General features: G+C 48.7%; 1 protein-coding gene across 1 annotated transcript; it reads left to right on the forward strand.

Moving 5' to 3' along the window:
- The first annotated feature begins 198 nt into the window (after positions 1-198).
- On the forward strand, positions 199-17,692 carry ABCG8 (ATP binding cassette subfamily G member 8). Its single transcript, XM_047854442.1, has 13 exons — positions 199-261; positions 5,622-5,765; positions 6,940-7,090; positions 9,343-9,581; positions 10,102-10,234; positions 10,336-10,605; positions 13,005-13,167; positions 13,257-13,340; positions 14,254-14,453; positions 14,898-14,974; positions 15,683-15,950; positions 16,925-17,052; positions 17,138-17,692. The coding sequence occupies exons 1-13, from the start codon at positions 199-201 to the stop codon at positions 17,273-17,275; spliced, it is 2,058 nt and encodes a 685-aa protein (XP_047710398.1). The 3' UTR covers positions 17,276-17,692.
- Positions 17,693-19,839: the final 2,147 nt, after the last annotated feature.

The following is a 19,839-nucleotide window of genomic DNA, read 5'->3' on the forward strand; positions in this document are numbered from 1 at the left end:
GCATGTGCACTATCTTGGCAGCAGGCAGAACACACAGCCTGTGTTTGTAGGAGGGCCTGCCTGAGAGGAGTGCTGGGAGGCACAGTGAACCAGGGCCAGAGATTGCCCAACTCTGAGAAAGAGAAAACACTGGCACAGTCAGGTAGCAGCTAAGGTGAAGGAAGCCTCAGCAACGTGGCACAGACACCGCTGGGCCCCATGGCTGAGACAGTCCCAGAAGACAGAGGGCTGCGGAACAGGGCTGCTCCCCAGGATGCCTCCGTGAGTGATGGGCAGTCACCTCAGTCATGGGGGTGGGGGCAAATCAGACCTTTCTTTCCTCTCTCCAGAACTTTGTTTTAACTCACCACCAGGACCACAAGCAGAGGGAGAACATGGCAGCAGGACTCTACTTCCTGGATATCAAAGGGCTGAGGGGAAGGGATTCAGGGGTCAGGGGTGGGTGGGGGGCCTCTGAGGTCACTTCTTGCCCTAAGGCACACTCCTACAGGGAAATGATGTTCCTGTTTGTTACTTGGGCTGATGCAGCTTTTTCTGAATGAGACTCCAAACAGAGATGTGTTCACACATACCGGGGACTCTGCAGTGTTTCCTTCATCTGTGTGTCTGTCAGGCTCAGAGTCTCAGAGGCAGTAAACTGATGACATATGATGGCAGGCAACTTTTATGGGAATATAATAACATGACCACAACAGGCAGATATAAGACCCCAGAAAGAGGTGAAAGGGACAGACAGCAAGTCAGGGGGCCAAGAGGTTGGGGTACAAGTTCTCCACCCAAGTTACATGGAGAAATGTTTACTTGAGAAATGGCCTTTGACTAAAGTAAGGATGTGGGTGGGATTTGAAGCAGGAGGCTAAACTGGAAGACAGAAAGGAAGCACCCCACCTCACCCCAGCCCACCTTTCCATCTTGCCTGCTGTGGGGAGGAGGGAGAGAAAGACAAGAAAGGTCTGCGGACTCCACACCCAAAAGGGAAGGCCACGGGCCACTTGGTCTGTCCTCACTTGCTAGGATAGGACTTCAACCCAGTCCATTCCTAGTCTGCCCTGCAGCCATAACTAATATCCAGCTCTGATCTGGGAACATGGCCAGCTCCTGCTGAGAAATGCCTCATAGGAGCTGACTGCAGTGCTCACAGCCTGAACAGTATATAAAGTCAGTAATGGCTTTGGGGACATTTTCTGCCTAAAAGGCTGACAAATCAGCTACCACAGCATGGAATGCGAATAACTGCCCAAATCCAACATCTGGGAAAGCCTGCCATTTCCAATTTCCTTTTCTCCAATTCTGTAACTCAACGTTCCAAGTGATAATCTTCCCCCAACATATATGGCACCTAGAACAAGAGGATGGGTGAGGGATACATATCTTATGTCTAGTTATTTTAAAGTTATCAAGCTAAGAACTGTTAAGTTTCTATCTTCCTATTTTGACATACCTTCCTCACAACCTGAAAGGCCAGATGTAAGTTTAGAAATCCTAGGGCCTTTTGGAGCAGCAGCTAGAATGTGGTGGCACAGGGGAGCCAGCTTCTGGCTCCCTTCTCTGTCCCCTTCTCTGCCCACCCCTGTGGTACAGTTTGTCCCCCTTCTCTGCCCACCCCTAGTGCAACATGTGACTCACACACCCCTATGTGGTCACGCCATCCTGCCTACCCACATTCCATTCGCTCTCCACAGACAAATGCCCCTTGGGCCTGGGGTGCCTGGAGTGGCAAGTGCCCTTGGCCCACAGTCCATGGGCAGGAGTGTGGTCAGAGGAGGACTAGAGGGGCTCAGTCCTCAGGACAAAGATGTGTAAGATCTGGTCTGAGCATTTTAATAAAGGCCCAGGCTCATCCCCTCAGCCAAGAACAAACCCTGCATGTTTTTGCACAGACACTGAGTCATCAGCACATCACTACTACTCAAGGGCATGGATTCCTCATCTTAGAAAAAGGAACTTGGGCTCTGTGCTCCCTAAGTTCCCTTCTAATTTGTGCTTCTGACTCAGGCATTTGATCAGAAGTTAATACAAGGAGAAATTACAATGTAGCCCAGCAGGAGCTGAACAGGTTACCTACAAATAAACCTGCTTTTGCTTTTTTGGATGTCACCTGTCAGAAATTTAAGTGATATTCTGACAGTCATACTGATTAAGATGTCAACTGAATAGATATTTAAGTATTTGAAAAATACAGAGAATTTGTCAAAACCTCAAAACCTAACAAATCCATCCTGGGAGTCAAGGAAATACTTAAAAATGGAGCAGAGGCTGTCTCCACCCAGAAACGAATTCTCTTCCTCTGAAAGTTGTGCTGCATGTGTAGCTCCAGGAAGTCACAATCCCCCCTTTTTCTTTTTAACGTTATTTTTGAGAAAGAGAAACAGAGCACGAGCCAGGGAGGGGCAGAGAGAGAGGGAGACACAGAATCCAAAGCAGGCTCCAAGTTCTGAGTTGTCAGCACAGAGCTGGAGGCAGGGCTCAAACCCACAAACCAGGAGATCACGATCTGAGCCAAAGTCGGCTGCTTAACCAACTACAGGTGACCCAGAAGTCATGGTCCCTTGATGGCAGCTGAGGTCCCTGGCTGCCTGTGCCCAGCCTACTTAGCCTAAGATGAGGGGTACTGCCCACACCCCCAGCAACAGGGAGCACCTCTTTCCTTCCTTTTATCTGTCTTCCTATTGTGACACCTTTCCCCAGGGCCCCAGCATGCTCCACCTTTCCAAAGCACTTATCTGGAAAGTGGAACCCACTCAGGCATTAGGTCACCTGTACGTATTGCTCCAGAGCCCAAAATGTCCAATGTCCCTTTCTTAGCTGCCCCTCCACTTGAAATATAACCTGGCCAGGTGTTAGTTCACAGAAGCAATTTCTGAGCTGAGTCATATCTTATATCAATCGACTTAATGTCCCTCCTGCAGATGTTTACTTTTTATAACCAAACAAATAAGCATCTTATGTTAGCTCAATGAGTCTCTCAGTAATTTCCAGAATTTCTGACAGTTTAGTACAATTAAATGGAGAAATTAGGCAGTGTGAGTGCTAGTGGTGGAAGCGGTGAGCAAGGGTCAGGTGCAGGGTTGACCTGCCTGAAATTCAGCACCTTCTGTAGCTGGCCTTGATCTCCCCCAGGAGAGATCTCCCTTTCCATCTCTGAGGGCACAGACATTCACCCCTCCTCCATCTCCATAGCCAGCTCCTGCCTTGGAGGCATTGGCACTTGAGGGGCTAGGTGGGAGTACTACTCTGGAGTTCTACTCAAAGGTTCATTCTCTTAGATGGAAAACAAACTTTGAGATAGTTCAGATCAGATGAAAAAACAGTGAACTCTTATGTACCTGCAACTTAACTACCAAGAACTGTGAAGTTCACTCCCCTCATTCTTCCCTGTACCCTTCTCTCTTGCATTCCTCTCTATTCCACAGAGATAGCCCTTCTGCTAAAGTAGGTATTCACGTTTCCCAGTTTCTTCTGTATAATTTAGGATATTTATGGTAATAATTCTAACATCAGATAAGATAAGTAGCCATGGTCTGCTGTTTTCATACTGCCCTGCAATTCTGGGGACTACTCACTGATAGTTACTGTCATAGATGATCATCACCTGTATTGACCTTCCATTTCTGTGGTCCTTTCCAAGGACTTCTGACCTCTGCCACTACAGGGGAAGTTTGACAGAGACTTTTGGAGGCTATTTTCACATAATGTAAGTCATTTTATTTTCACACAAAGCACATGTAGGCATTGTGTACACAGTATAAACATACCCTGAATGGATGCTTGAGGTCAGCCTGCTCTACACCTGGCCTGTCTTTGCTCCATCTTGACCACCTGTCCCATTCATTAAAATCTAAGCTTTTCTGGGGCACCTGGGTAGCTCAGTTGGTTGGGCATCTGACTTTGGCTCAGGTCATGATCTCATGGTTTGTGGGTTTGAGCCTTGCATCAGGCTCTGTGCTGACAGCTCAAAGCCTGGAGCCTGCTTTGGATTCTGGGTCTCCCTCTCTGCCCCTCCCCCGCTCACATTCTGTCTCTGTCTCTCTCTCAAAAATAAACATTAAAAAAAATTTTTTTAATCTAAGTTTCTTTGCATGATGACAGATGGTAACTACACATATTGTAGTGACTTTGCAGTGTACACAAATCTTAAATTGTTGTGTTGTGCACCTGACACTAGCATAATGTTATATGCCAATTTTACCTCAATAAAAAGTTTAAGTTTCTCAGAGACCATCTTTTTCACTGTCATATCCCAAACTCCAAACTTGTAGCATCATGTGGGCTCCCAATAAGTATTGGATGCTTGCTTGCTTACTTGACTGAACACATCAGTGTGTGAGTGGCAGCTCTGAGGAGGAAACATCATGGGGTCAACTGGAACTTGTTAAAAAATACACTTTTTCCTGCACTAAGAAACAAAAGGAAAAATTGTATGCATTTAAAAACGGAAACCTGATGGGCACCTGGGTGGCTCAGTCGGTTAAGTGTCTGACTTTAGCTCAGGTCATGATCTCATGGCTCGTGAGTTTGAGCCCCACGTCAGGCTCTATGAGGACAGCTCAGAGCCTGAAGCCTGCTTCAGATTCTGTCTCCCTCTCTCTCTGCCCTTCCCCACTCATGCTCTGTCGCTCTCTCAAAAATAAACATTAAAGGGGTGCCTGGGTGGCTCAGTCGCTTTGAGTGTCTGACTTCGGCTCAGGTCATGATCTCACAGTCTGTGAGTTCGAGCCCCGTGTCGGGCTCTGTGCTGACAGCTCAGAGCCTGGAGCCTGCTTCGTTCGGATTCTGTGTCTCTCTGCCCCTCCCCCACTCATGCTCTGTCACTCTGTCAAAAATAAACATTAAAAAAAATAATAAATAAAATAAACATGAAAAAAATAAAATAAAAATGGAAATGTTAGTAGGGAGGTTCTTCTTCTGGGGGAGCCTCAATAATTTAAATGACTGAATTGATAAAATGGAAGGAATTTAGATATGCTGATAGCTAATACCATTCAAAGGTATCAGCGATACCACAAAACATCGATTTACTTGATGTACAAATACAACATCACTCCAACAACAGCAAGATATTGACAATGACGATGACATAACAATGGTGCTTCTTCCAAAATCATCTTGAATGGCTTTGTTATGCAAAACTCCTCATTAGACTAAGATGCAACTTTTCTAAGGATTGTGTCTTCCAAATATTGAGCACTAGTTTTTTGATAGCTGTATCCCTTCACATACCAGGCATGTGAAGTCTCTTTGGCATCAGGAAATAGTAAGTCAGAGGCAGGGAAGAGAAAAGTTAAGGACAAGCCCCAGCTAAGGTCTCCCCAAAGCATAGCAGCTCATAAAGCTCTCTCTAGTCCAGAGTCTGGGTCTCATCCACCATAGGGTGCCTGGGTTCGGGCTCCACCAATTTGGGGTGGAGTGAGGTTATCTGGAGCCAGGAGCTGTGCTAGAGGGAAGCCGCAAAGCTCCCTCTGAAGGGAAAAAAAGATTGCCCTCACTGATGCTCCTATTTTCTCAGAGCCCTTGGGCTCTATCTGCCTAAACCCGTGTTGCCAGTTCAGGATCTCAACCACACTAGCTGCTGCTAGCTCTCACCTCTTGGGTCTCCTCCCTGTTTTCTCCTAAGTCCTAAGTGGCTTTTGAAGAAGCCCCTCACCTGTCATGTTTCTCAGCAGGGCCTCCAGGACAGCTTGTTCTCCTCTGAAAATGACAACAGCCTATACTTCACCTACAGTGGCCAGTCCAACACCTTGGAGGTCCAGGATCTCAGCTACCAGGTAGAGGCATACCTGAGGACAAGGTGGGAGGAGTGGGCAGGGAAGGCCAAATGATTCCCCAAGTGGAAGGTAAGGGTGAGCCCATCCTGAGGGCCCTCTGCCAAGTTGATGCCTCACATGTTGGGTGAAAGTACCACAAGACTTCCTTCAGCTATACATACTGTAGCTGGAAGTTGAGAGGCATTAGAGAACAAGACCTCTGTTAAAACATAAAGAAATTATGTGACCCTGTTGGGGAAAAAACAAATCTCTCCAACTTTAACTTCAGATTTTGAAGTAAGTTTAGACTTTTGGGAAAGTTACAAAAATAGTACAGAGTTTCCATGTAACCTTTGCCCAATTTCCCGATGTTAACATCTTGCATACCCAGAGCAAAATAATGAAAACCAAGAAATTAACAATGCCGTGACGCTATTCGCTAAACTACAGACTTTCAGGTTTCACTAAACTATAGACTTTCAGGTTTCACCAGCTTCGTGTTTTGTTATTTGTTTGCTTGCAAAGTACACGGTCCCTGGAGCTAATAAAATATCCAAAGTGCAAGGACTCCTGGCCTTTCAGAGGCTCTGAAGGACCCCCTGGTCAGATTCAAGACCCCATTTACCAGACCTCCTTGGGGGTAGACCCCTGGCAGTTCAGATGGAATACGCTGGGGGGGCAGAATGGTAAACTTCAGAGGCCCAACTCTGGCTTCCTGTGAATGTGAATTAGGACAAGCTAATGAGCCTCACCATAAGCATTTTCTGTTCTGCCACTTGTTAGCTGTGCGACCTTGAACAAGTAACTGCTCTGAGCCTCACCTGTAAAACAGCGATTATAATGGTACCTATGTTATAGGTCTGCAAGGAGGACTGCATGAGATAATAAATAGAAAGAGATTTACACAATGCCTTGCACGTAATAAACATTTAACAAATCATTAGTAAATTATCATTAACTGAAGAACTGAAGACATTGTTTTGCTTTATGTTTTCATTTCCATTCTGCTATTACACATGCTTCCCATGTCTTAACTTCAGACTTGGAAATGGCAGCTTCAGGTTCTCAGCATGGTAGGTGGGGGCCCCTTAGGCCTTTTGTGCAACAGCAGGAGGATGTCTTCTGTACAGTTGAACAGAAGTTGCTGAAACCCTCTATTCAGCCCTCTGAAGAACCTTGCAATATCTCCCCACAGGTGGACATGGACTCCCAGGTGCCCTGGTTTGAGAAGCTGGCTCAGTTCAAGATGCCTTGGGCATCTCACAAGGATTCTTGTGAGCTGGGCATCCAAAATCTGAGCTTCAAAGTGAGGAGTGGGCAGATGCTGGCCATCATAGGGAGCTCAGGTACCATTAAGGGCAAACAGTGAGGCGATGGGTTCTGTCTCTTCTGGAATGCAGAATGGTCCCTCAGACAGATGGATGCTTCTCACAGAATTCTTTGCTGACTGGTAGAATAACCACAGCAGAGTGGGTGAGAAGCACAGGTTCTCGGTCAGGTGGACCTGGGTTCAAATCCCAGTTCAAGTCCCTCCATTTACTAGCTGTCAGATAGCTGCCATCATTATGAATCATGAGTGTGCCTCTTGAAGCTGCATCCAGATCAAAAACCTTTCTAAGATCTTCAGAATTGAATGTTCTTCTCAGGGGACTCTTCCATGCCAGGGGCATTCATTCACTCTTCTCCCACAACCTGGTAGGCACAGCACCCACCACAGCTCCCATTTCTTTCAGAGTCCCTCCAAGTCTTAGTGCAGCCTTCAACCATCTGCAAAGATCCAGAATCTTGGAGTGCCTCAGAGTGATTCTGCAAGCCAAACTTAAAATTATGCAATGCTAAAGCTGAAAGGGGTCTTGGAGAATGGTGTTCACTCTCTCCACTGTATTATTTCTTTCTCCTTACCAGTCTGGAAGCCTCTTTAACGGAGGGTTTTTAAGTTATCTGGTCCTCAATATTTCTAGAGTGTCCTCCTGTCCCCTGCCCCAACATATGAACACCTTCATTTAACAGAGGAGGAGACTAAAGTCTAGACAAAGTGAGTGATTCACCTAAGAGCATACATTTAATGCAGAGCTGGAACTAGAACTTTGGTCTTCTGATTCTCATATCAAGGTGTTTCTCTTTTAGATGGTGTTAGAACACTTTATTCTTTTTAATTAATCATTTCCAGAAGTAAAGATTACTGAACTTTTGAACATCTCCAATTTTTTAGTCTTCCGATAAGAAAATTCTGTTTATTGTCTAACCAAAGATCAAACGAGATAATGTATGTCAATGCACTTTGTAACTGAAATAACACCACAGGTCAAGTCCTGCCCACTTTTGGCTCTGCCTCTGCAATTCTTACCTAAAAAAGAAAACATACACTTCAGAAGCCAATTTTGTTTTTGTTTGTAACTCCTGGTGGCTTTTCCTGTTATATTTGCTTTTCTTCATGAACTGAGAATCTGGGAGATACACGGGCCTTCCAAGGCACTTCCATAAAGCCTAAGAGTCCCCACAATTAATACTCGCTACACATGACCCTGCAGCTGTTAGCATCCCTGAGGCAAGTGAAGTTTGGAGAGGCTGAGCAGTCTCCAGGACTCTTGACTCTAGGTTCAGTGTTGTTTAGCTTCAGGTTTACTTGACTGAAATTATTTAAATGATTGCTTAGAAACACTTATCAATTAGGGGCACCTGGGTGGCTCAGTCAGTTAAGCATCTGCTCTTGGTTTTGGGTCAGGGATGATCTCATGGTTTGTGAGTTCGAGCCCCACATCAGGCTCTGCACCACTAGCGTGCAGCCTGCTTGGGATTCTCTCTCTCTCCCTCTCTCACTGTCCCTCCTGTGCTCTCTTTCTTCTTCTCTCTCAAATAAACTTTTTTTTTTAAACTTAAAACTTATAAGTTAAATTAAAAAGTTAATTTATAAACTTTTATAAAAAGTTTTTTTAATAAAAACTTATAAAGTTAAATTTAAAATTTATAACTTATCAATTATACTTCCTGAGGCTTAACAAATAAAACAAATAATGAAGATTCATCATAATTTATAATAAATCCAAACAGCCTCAGGCATTTTGGCTGCTTCTGTAGAATCAGCAGTAGTGGCAGCAGTGTTTGCCGATGAAGGAGTTTACGGAATTGGAGATTCCAGCCAAATGAATGCCTTTGGTGTTCTCTCCTGATTCATGGAAGGTCTCTCCAGTTGCACTAGGCGGTCTCCACAGCAAAGGCCACCCACACCTCTCCTAAAGTGCTGTTTAGGAAAGTGAACTTCCCACTTGGACTGGGAATCCCAGTGTCCCTGTGAATACTGACAAAGTCCCCTGCCATCTCAGAGCCTGGATCCGCTAGTTGAGCGGCTTGAACCCCCAACATTAATGTACCTCCAGCTCCCCAAAGGTGCTCAAGTTAGCTGCAGGTGAAAGCCCTGGAGCTCCAGGTGCTGAGGCTGACCCATCCGGGTCCAAGAGCTGTGCCACTTTCTCTAGGGCCTTGGTCACTTCTGAAAGGACAGAGAAGTCCAGGGTGGCTGAAAGAGTGTGCGGGCAGCCAGGGCTTCCAGGCTAGCCCCCGCAGCTCTGCTCTCAGGAGGTCTCTGGTGGCTTCGCAGGGTGTGGGAGAGCCTCTTTGCTGGACGTGATCACCGGGAGAGGCCACGGCGGCAAAATTAAGTCAGGTCAAATCTGGATCAACGGGCAGCCCAGCACGCCTCAGCTCGTGAGGAAGTATGTGGCCCACGTGCGCCAGCACGACCACCTGCTCCCCAACCTAACCGTCCGCGAGACCCTGGCTTTTGTTGCCCAGCTACGCCTGCCCAGAACCTTCTCCCAGGCCCAGCGTGACAAAAGGGTAACTGCCTGACCCCGGTGACCCCAAGAAGCCATGACATCCTTCCCCCTGTCGACCCTCCCCCCCTGCCTCAGGGCCCAGTCACAGGTCAACTCTGAGCAGCCCAGCTCGCCATCCTTCCATCGGTACCCTGCCCTCTGTCCGCCTTTAAACCCCACATCCTTCTGTAAGCCGCCTACGCCCTGGCCGGGTCCCTTCGCCGCACAGGACAAAACGTGAGAGGAGTGTCTACCTGTTTTCCGGTCCTCCGTGTGGGCAGAGTGCCCTGCTGTCCTGTCCCCAGGTCGCGGCCACGTTCCCAACATGGCGCCGCCCTCGGCGCGTGAGAGCCACTCAGGATATGCAGAAAAAATGCGGGAGCAAACACTGCATGGGGCAGCGAAGGCTACAGCGCAAACCCACCCGGAGGGGGTGGGGCGGGGGGCAAGGGTGGGCAGCCGCTTTCTACTCCAGGACAGCACCCACGTAACCCGGAGAGAGGCGGGCAGCGCCGCGCCTAAACCTGGGTCCTCCCGCGCAGGTGGACGACGTGATTGCGGAGCTGCGCCTGCGCCAGTGCGCCCACACGCGCGTGGGCAACGCGTACGTGCGGGGCGTGTCTGGGGGCGAGCGGCGCAGAGTCAGCATCGCGGTGCAGCTCCTGTGGAACCCAGGTGAGGGGGCGGGGCGGAGGGTGGACAGAGGCGCCCCCGTGGCTTGGCTCCCACCAGCCACAGTCCTGCCGGCTCACTAGGCCCCTGTCTCCGCTGGGAAGGAATCCTCATTCTGGATGAGCCCACCTCCGGCCTCGACAGCTTCACGGCCCACAACCTGGTGAAAACGCTGTACCGCCTGGCCAAAGGCAACCGGTTGGTGCTCATCTCCCTCCACCAGCCTCGGTCTGACATTTTCAGGCTTTTTGATTTGGTCCTCCTGATGACGTCCGGCACCACCATCTACTTGGGGGCAGCCCAGCACATGGTGCAGTATTTCACAGCCATCGGCCACCCCTGTCCTCGCTACAGCAACCCTGCAGACTTCTATGGTGAGCCTCCAAGCAGCGCCCCCACCCCCCCCTCCCCCCGAAGCCCCACCAGGGCCTGATGGAGAGCTTCGGAGGGAAGCTCTCGGAGGTTTCAGGGGAGTAGGATATAGGAGCAGGGCGGCCCAGCGGGCTGGAGAATGTGTGTCACTTTGCCGAGTATCAAATACTAGAAACAAGGGCCCAAGAAAATCCTGCTTCTGACATAGCCACTCTTGTGTGCATGATAAGAAACCTGTGAGTTCCAAAGCGGGTGATGGGGGGATAGAAGTCAAGAGGGTTTGGATCAATTTTCTAGAATTGTGGTCTTTATTCAGACTCTTTAGGGAAATTTAGGATACCTAAGGTTAGGAGGCCACCAGGAAATCTTCAAGCTGTGCCCTGGTGCCCCCACAGAGGCAGGGAGCCTGAAAGCACTGCATGGTGGAGGGACCCCAGGGCCCGGAGAGTTCAGGGCCTTTTGGAGGTCTTGGTCAATGAGGCACTAGGTCTGAAAATTGCTTTGTCACCCCCAGAAAGGCCTTCCTGCTGAGGGTCCTGAGCCCTCAATCATATAGCCCTCAGGGAAAGCGTAAGCTAGTTCCTGGAGAGATAGTTCCTTCATTCCTGGAGAGATAGTTGCCTTTACAGGTGTGTGACCTGAAAGCAGATCCCTGGGCCCTGAATGCTGAGGCGTGCCATGGCTGCTGGCCAGGCCACACAGCTTTACCAGGGCGGCTGGGGGGAGGGGGCGGGGAGACAGTAGCTGTGGCTTGTCCAATATGTCACCTGGAGCCCCAGCCTTCCTCCCAAGATGGCCCAGTGTAGCAAGGCCTCACCAATAACCATGACAACAGGGACCATGTCCTTGAGGGCAGACATTGGGCCCAAAGGCACCAATCTACAGAGGGTGTCCCTTTGACTCTCACAGCCCTGTCAGGCCAAGGCCATTTCCATCCATACAGATGAGAAGACTGAAGTCTGAAGAGTTAAACCTTTGGCAGAGAATTTGTAAGACGCAGAACTGGGACTCCCACCCAGTGTGTCCAGCCCCCAACTTGACTCCTGGCCCTGGGCCCACATCCTCCTGTCAGCATCCAGTGCTCTTCCCCACCCCAGGAGGACTCTCTCCAGTCTGCCAGCCCTTGCCCTGTGCACTCACAGCGTGTGAACTCACATAGAGGTCACCCTCCCTCCCAGTGCTCAGGAGCCAGCTTGGCTTCCTGGCAGCGTATCATCCTGAGGCTAGCCATTTCCAGATAAAGGGGGCAGAGGGCATCTGTCAACCTGGCCACGGGAGCAACATGCAGTAACTCCAGAGCGGGGTTACCAGAAGTCAAATGCCTAGAACAGACCTGAACAGAAGTTTTTCTTTATTTTATATTTTTATCACTTTTGGTGGGGGGCTCTTGCCTACCACCTACCAATCTGGGGTACAGGGCCTGGCAGTACCCAGAGAATCTGGTGTTCTGATCTACAGCCCTACACACCGAGGAAACATGTTGCATTTTACAAGACCACTTCTAGACATTATCCTGCCATGGGACATGTCATGAAAATGGTAGGAAGGAAAAGACAGAGGTTAAGAGGAGAAATGGAGGTGAGCCACCCTCCAGCCTGCAGTGAGGCTGGGTTCAGGAGGGTCCTAGTGGTGACTGGGTGGATGTGCCTTTCTGACATCGCAGGAGCCCCATGAGAGTAGAGCTGTGGCTGGGACTACCAGATGCTCCCCACAAGTAACATAGAGGTGGGTGCACAGCAGCCTGGTTCTCCAGCTGGTCATGCCAGCTCCTTCCCCTGGAGGGCGGTGACAGCTCTGCTTAGAGTTGGCCAGACATTGGCAACCTCCAGCCAAAACATTCTCCCCTTCTAGACAGGTTGCTTAGGGAGCCAAATTACTAATCTACAGTGAGAACTAGAATTTCCCAGTGCCCAGACTTCCCAGCTGTCCTATGGCCAGCCTCCCTTCCCCTCATGGGTAGAAGGCACACCTGGAAGGCTGAGTCCCTGTCACAAGCTTTAATGACTTGAGCTGGAGTCAAGGCATAACTGTGTCATGACCTTTGGCTCCAAAGGCCCACTGCGTCCTGTCCTGTCCTGTCCTAGGGATGTCCCCATAATGAGCCTGGGTGTTGGGATGGAGGCCAGGGCCCACAGGGCCTGTGCTGTTGCTTTTTCCCTGAAGCAGGCTTTCCCCTGAAGTGGATGTGGCTAGGCCCAGCATGGGGGAGGCCAGCCCTGGGTATCTCTCTGCCTCTCTCTGCTTTTCCCATCACTTCATGGTCCACCCTCACAGGGTGGGGAGCATGTCCCAGAACCTCCAAGGGCTGACCAGTGTTGTGAGCTGGCCTTGCAGTGAGCTCCTCACCTGTGAGCAGGTGCAGAGACCTGGCCACACATGGCCCCACATCCTCTACTTACAGTGGACTTGACTAGCATCGACAGGCGAAGCAGAGAACAGGAAGTGGCCACCAGGGAGAAGGCTTGGTCCCTTGCAGCCGTGTTCCGAGAAAAAGTTCGTGGCTTCGATGACTTTCTGTGGAGAGCGGAGGCAAAGGAGCTGGGTGAGGGCACTTGCCTGGAGAGGTAAGGCAGGCCAGGGCGGCTCTGGGTGGAGAGCTCCTTGGAGAAGGCAGCCGCCCCCATGTCCCATGACACCCTCTGCCTCTTGACAGCCAGGCCCTCCCCCAGGACACTCACCAGCCCCTGACTTCCACTGAGCTGCCTGGCCCTGTGCAGCAGTTCACCATGCTGATCCGGTAATTATCTGCCATTTCATCCCACCACCACCTCCCCTACCCCAGACCTCTTTATTGTGTCAAATTAAGCCCTTTCTATATAAAGTGAATTTGAAGGAGAAAGCAAAAACCAGTATCGTCAAGACTAGCTTAAAAACTACTCTTAAAAACCAGTATCGTCAAGACTAGCACTAGCTCTCTCTGTATAATACAGAACACTCCTGTTACTTTTATTCTTTAAACAAAATCAAAATGTTCTTACTGGCTGAATTATTGTAGAAATTACATAGGATCATTATGAAAAATTCAGACAATACAGGAGAACCTCAGTGGAAGGAGAAGGTTTCCTGTTAGGCCAGCCCTCAGAGTAAACGAGACCCAAGTGTTTGGTGGGTGATATTCCCATGCACACAAGCATTGTAATTCATAAGTGGGATCATACTCTGCATATGGTTCTGTAACCATTTTTTTGTTTTTGGTTGCACATAGAATAGGCCTGTACCTGTCATCCGGTTAGGTCTTCCTCAGCATTCCAATCTAGCCATAATTCATTTTCCTGCAAACTGTATATTGATGGTCAGATTTTTTTCAGGCTTATGCTATGACAAGTAACACTGCAACAAACTTCCTTGTAGGTGCATCTTTACACACTATTTCCTTAAGATAATGTGTTTAAGTAAAATTGCAAGGCTGATACACTGACAGTAAAGTAACAATTGTTTATTATGTACATACGGTGAGACAGATGCTTTCATCCACGATCTCATTTGAGCCTCAGAATCCTTGCGAGGGGGGTACTGCTATTGGGTACTGCTATTCCCCCATTTTATGAGAGAGTAAAGTGAGGCTTTCATCCCTGCATAGACGGAAGGACATTGCTAGTGTCACGGGGCTGGTGTATGTTATTCCCTTGGCACCTCTTTTGTTTTTTAAGTCGTCAGATTTTCAACGATTTCCGAGACCTGCCAACTCTCCTCATCCATGCAGCAGAGGCCTGCCTGATGTCCCTGGTCATTGGGTTCCTCTATTATGGCCATGGGGCCATCAAGCTCTCCTTTATGGACACAGCTGCCCTCTTGTTCATGATTGGAGCTCTTATCCCTTTCAACGTGATTCTGGATGTCATATCCAAATGTGAGTGTGCCTTGCTCTCTGTGACCCACACCCAGAGCAACCAGAGGACACGGTGGTAGTCACCCCTCTGAGCTGGTCCAAGGCCGACCTCTGTTCCTCCAAACTCCTGGGGAGAATGGGTTTGCTGACTGTTTTCACCATGATTGTGAAATAAAAGAAGATGATGATTTTTAAGGTTCGCACATTAATATTAGTATGCAAATGAACACAGATTGCCAAGCAGTATTAGACATTCCTATAATAGCGGGATTTATATTTGACAGCAGTTCAGAAGTTACAGAATTACAAACACCTTAAATTAGGATGGTTTAACTCTGCCTGCTTTTTAAAAATAGGACACATTTAGGCCACAGGAATATTTACAATTGTACTGAAAGAGACTCAAAAACAGAAACACTGAAAATTAATGTCACTTTTTCATTCTCCTTTTCTCCCCGTTTTTAGGTCACTCAGAGAGGGCAATGCTTTACTATGAACTAGAAGACGGGCTGTACACTGCTGGTCCATATTTCTTTACCAAGGTGACTGGTCAGGGCTGAGAGCAAGTTACCAGGTGGGGGGGGCAGGGACAGAGAAAGCTACACTGCATTGTACAGAAGCTCCAGAGTAGTATTTTGCTGAACCAGGGGCCATGCATCATCTATGCTTGCTGCTGTCACATTCCCTAGGGGGTTACAGAGATTTGCTATTTTTTAAACATTTACCCGAAGACCAGGACTGTAGACCAAGAGTGACACTTTCCTGGTCAGCAGAAATCTGAAAAAAGAAAAGATGGGAAACATCCAGCATACTTTACCTCTCCAGTCTCCCCACATCTCCAGGAAGCAGGTCAGCAGGTGTTACTGTACTTATTTCCAGGAAGTGGAGGCTCAGAGATGTTATGCAGCTGTCTCAAAGCCCCACAGCTATTTGGTCTGGGCAGGCAGGGTGGGGACTTTGAAACAGGAGAATAGATACACAACTGCCATTTTCACCAGGCCACGCTGCTTCCGCGGGGGAAACTGTTCTGAACTCTCCCAGATGGAGCACGTGGCATCTGCAGTGGGAAACCAGCAGTGAGCTCATGTTCCAGGGTCCCATGGGCCCCTCACGGGCCCTCCTGCTGCAGTCTGGCTATTAGCAGGAGGGAGGGTTGACATCCTTGAGGGTTACACTATCTTCAAACACTTAAAGAACAATTGGCAATGAAGGCATTAGCTCCACGTCCTTGCAAGGGCTATTCTTTGCAGATCTTAGGGGAGCTTCCAGAGCACTGTGTCTACATCATAATCTATGGGATGCCCATCTACTGGCTGGCTAACCTGCGCCCGGGCCTGGAGCCCTTTCTACTGCACTTCCTGCTGGTGTGGCTGGTGGTCTTCTGCTGCAGGATCATGGCCCTGGGTGCCGCTGCCCTGCTCCCCACATTTCATACATCCTCCTTCTTTGGGAATGCTCTCTACAACTCCTTCTACCTCACCGGGGGCTTCATGATAAGCTTGGATAACCTGTGGATAGGTAAGGCGTGCTCCCCTCCCCTGGTCAAGCTTTTTGAGGCCTTCCGGGGTTGGATGAAGCCTATATTCACTTGGGGATGAGGACTCATCACTTAGATCCATTTAAAGCCTGTTTTTTCTGGGAGCAGGTGTCCTTGCCAACTGTCCTGCGTGTCAAAGGAATGTCTCCATGAGAGGGTGCAGATGGCACCTTCTCATATCCCTCAGCTGACACTTGGAGGCCACCCTTGACTCTCACTCCACATTCACCTGGGAGTCAGGTCAATTCTGCCTCCCACATCTTTCTCAGATGTCGCCTTGCCTGATCTCCCCCAGCCCTGGCCTTACTGTCTGGTGTCAGACCACAGCTATGGTCTCTGTGACCCTGATCCTTCCACATCCTTCTCGACCCTTGCCCATGGAAAGGGCTTTTTGTAAGGCGGAAATCCATGTTGCTGGATTTGCTTGAGCCCTCTAGTTAGGGCTGCTGACTCTCCATTGCCTCCACCTAGCTCTTCTGAAGTCCCCAACACCCTCCATGCACTCACATCTGAGCCTGTGAGGCTCTTCTCTGTAGGGCGCCATTGCCCCATTTCCACAGCTGCTCTCTTTTGCCAGGCCTTTCCTGACCATTCGGGCCAAGTTTGTTCCTTCCTCCTACTCCTAGCTCTGTGATACCACCATCGGGTCAGGGCACAGACTCAGAAATGCCAGTTGTACCTCCATGGAGCTGAGAACATGCTGGGACATTTAATAAGTTACTCTCTCAAATTGTTACCAATCAAACGTGTGGTGACTCCTGTAGCCACTTGGCCCTTCTGTCCCAATCCATGTCCCAAGCTGCCCCTCTTGCCCTTTTGCCCTCTCCCTGCCCTCCTGCTCCCTCGGGGACCTTGCTGCCCTTGCGTAAGAGCCACCAGGGCCCCGTCTCCAGGAGTGTTTCCCAGGGAGCAGGTGGTTAGCCTGTGTGAATAACATAAGTCTCGCTATTTTCAGTGCCCGCTTGGATTTCCAAAGTCTCCTTCCTCCGCTGGTGTTTTGAAGGGCTGATGCAGATTCAGTTTAAAGGGCACACTTACCACATGGCCGTCGGCAACCTCACCATCCCTATCCGGGGAGACGTAGTAAGTAGCTGAGGCCTTCGACTCTAAAAAGATAACATTCATCTGAACGTCTTCTCAGTGGGTTTACTGATGTCTGTGTCCCCAGATCCTCAGCTCCATGGGCCTGAACTCATACCCGCTCTACGTCATCTACCTCATCCTTATTGGCATCAGTGGTGGCTTTGTGATCCTGTACTATGTGGCCCTGAGATTCATCAAACAGAAGTCCAGTCAAGACTGGTGATTCATGCCCAGACTGCTGCTTGCTGGTGGGGACTCTAGAAGACCCTTCAACTGCACTCCTTTCCTTCCTCCCAAGGAGCCCCATCCCGGGCACCAGGAGGACAGCACAGGGAGCTCAGCTACACCAGCCCTCAATGTGCAGTGGCACAGGCTGGCCACAGGATGGCAGTAGAATAAAGACAGTGGAAGGGGATTTCTGATCACTGGCCAGAGCTTGCGATTTCTGGGAATGAAAACCATACTTGGGGACATCTACAATGTTGCTAATTTATTTCCTTTTCGTATGTATTTACATAGGCAACTCAGTGCAAGATGGGAGCGAGTTAGGAATGAATTGAGTAGGCTATGTGAGAACTGGTAGGATCCATAGGAATCAATAACAATGCCTAGCAAAATGTTTGGCCTCGTTTTCCAGGATCCTCAAACTCTGTGTTAAGTCACTCTCAATACAGAAGATGACCTAAAACATACCGGTGAGATGCCAGTCTTTTTGTGTGGGATCATGGGCTCCAAAAGCCAAACTGAACAATTAAAGATTTATTGAACATCTGATCTATACCAGGGACAGCTCAACACTTATGTGGAGGAGTATCCTAGAATTCCCAACCCTTTGAGGGGTGGTATCCCATTTTATAGATGAAGAAACTGAGTCAAAAATTCAGTTTGCTAGGGGCGCCTGGGTGGCGCAGTCGGTTAAGCGTCCGACTTCAGCCAGGTCATGATCTCACGGTCCGTGAGTTCGAGCCCCGCGTCAGGCTCTGGGCTGATGGCTCGGAGCCTGGAGCCTGTTTCCAATTCTGTGTCTCCCTCTCTCTCTGCCCCTCCCCCGTTCATGCTCTGTCTCTCTCTGTCCCAAAAAAAAAAAAAAAAAAAAAAAAAAAAGTCAAAAATTCAGTTTGCTAGATAAAGTCACATGGCTACTATGTGGTAGAGTCCAGTGTGGGGGTTGGAAAGCCTTGGAGGCCTTTAGGAGTTGGAGGGCAAAAGGCCAGTCCTGAGCCACTGTAAGGCTTGGAAATTCTAAGAAGGCTCTAAAAGATGAAGATGGTTGTCGAGGCTGTGTGAGCTCAGCCAGGCCTCTCAGAGTTGCCTCTCACTGGCCCTGGCTGGGTCTGAGGACCAGTGTTGAACCTTTCACAGTGGCCAGGGTATGGGATAGATGACACCCAGGTTACGTGCTTCGTTGCCTGGGCACTGAGGACCATCTGATCCAAAACAGGAACACCAAGGGGAGCAGATTGTTCCCAAAGGAAACACCAGAGTCTGGGACCAAAAAAGGGAGGAAGGTGAGTGGGAGGCAAATAGTAAATGTTCACCCCAGGTTTCCTTGGGCCCTTACTACTAACTGCTCTGGACAGGCAGCATGGGTCTTAACCTCGGAGCTGCTCCGACAGGCAGAAGCTCACACTCTACCTAGACCTACTGAATCCAAATCTGCATTTTAGGAAAATCCCCAGGTGGTTTATGTACCCGAGTTTGAGAGGCAGTGCTCTAGCACACTGCCCTTTTACAGTACAACCATGAAACTCAGGGTATTTACGCTGCCATTATTTACACTGCCACACTGTAACATGGCACATTATGATGTTGATACCTGGCCACTGTCGAATGGGCAGGCCCCATTCAAGATTCACTGATTGTTCTGACAAGGTCCTTCATAGCAAAAGGATCAAGATCAGAATCATACATTGGATCTGGTCGTCAACTCTCCTTGGTCTCCTTTAGTTTAGAACAGTCTTTAACTTTCCTTGACTTGTGTGACCTTGACACTTGAAGATTCTGCAAATTAGCCGTCAGCTTGAGTTTGATACATTTTCATGACAAAATTCTGGTCATGAATTTAACGGGATATCACAGGCACTTCTTTTGGCAGGGATGTTGCAGAAGTGATGCACCCTTCTCATTGCATCCTGTCGGTGGTGAGGATTTCAATTTGTCCTATACCGAAGATGTCCACTTGGATCACTTGATCAAGGGAGTGTCTTCCAGCCTTCTCCACAGCCAATCCCCCCTTTGGTAATTAAGCATTCTGTAGGTAGGTGCTTTATAAATATGTGAGTTGCCTATTTCTCATTAAACCTTCCACTTAGCCATTTTTTCAATTTATAGCAATATAAACCTGTAGTGTCCTGTTTTATTCAGTGGGTTATAATCCCTTAGTCTCATGATTAATTTTCACACTCAAATTGTCCCTGTTTTGGCCCTGGGGCCCATTCAAACTGGTTTCTGCATCCTTTTGATATGTCTCTATCATTGTGTGAACATTTTCTTTCACAAAAAAGTGTTTCAGGCTCATTTTGTTCTTTTCTACCCCCCAGTCCTTAGTCCCAGTGCTTGGAAATGCAGACATTTGTCTAAGAATTCTTTGTTCCTTTTAGTGGAAAATGGTATTTAGAAGCAAAGATCTGAGTGATAAATATGCCCATTGCTATTGCAGCATCACTGCCCCCAGATCCTCTCAGGAGGCAAAACAGGGAATGCATACATGTGGATATGTGTACACAGGTCTGTATATATGTGTATGTACACACACACAAACACATCTACCTGTACATGTGAGTTCAC

This window comes from Prionailurus viverrinus, chromosome A3, assembly GCF_022837055.1.
Source record: "Prionailurus viverrinus isolate Anna chromosome A3, UM_Priviv_1.0, whole genome shotgun sequence".
Taxonomy (NCBI): Eukaryota; Metazoa; Chordata; class Mammalia; order Carnivora; family Felidae; genus Prionailurus; species Prionailurus viverrinus.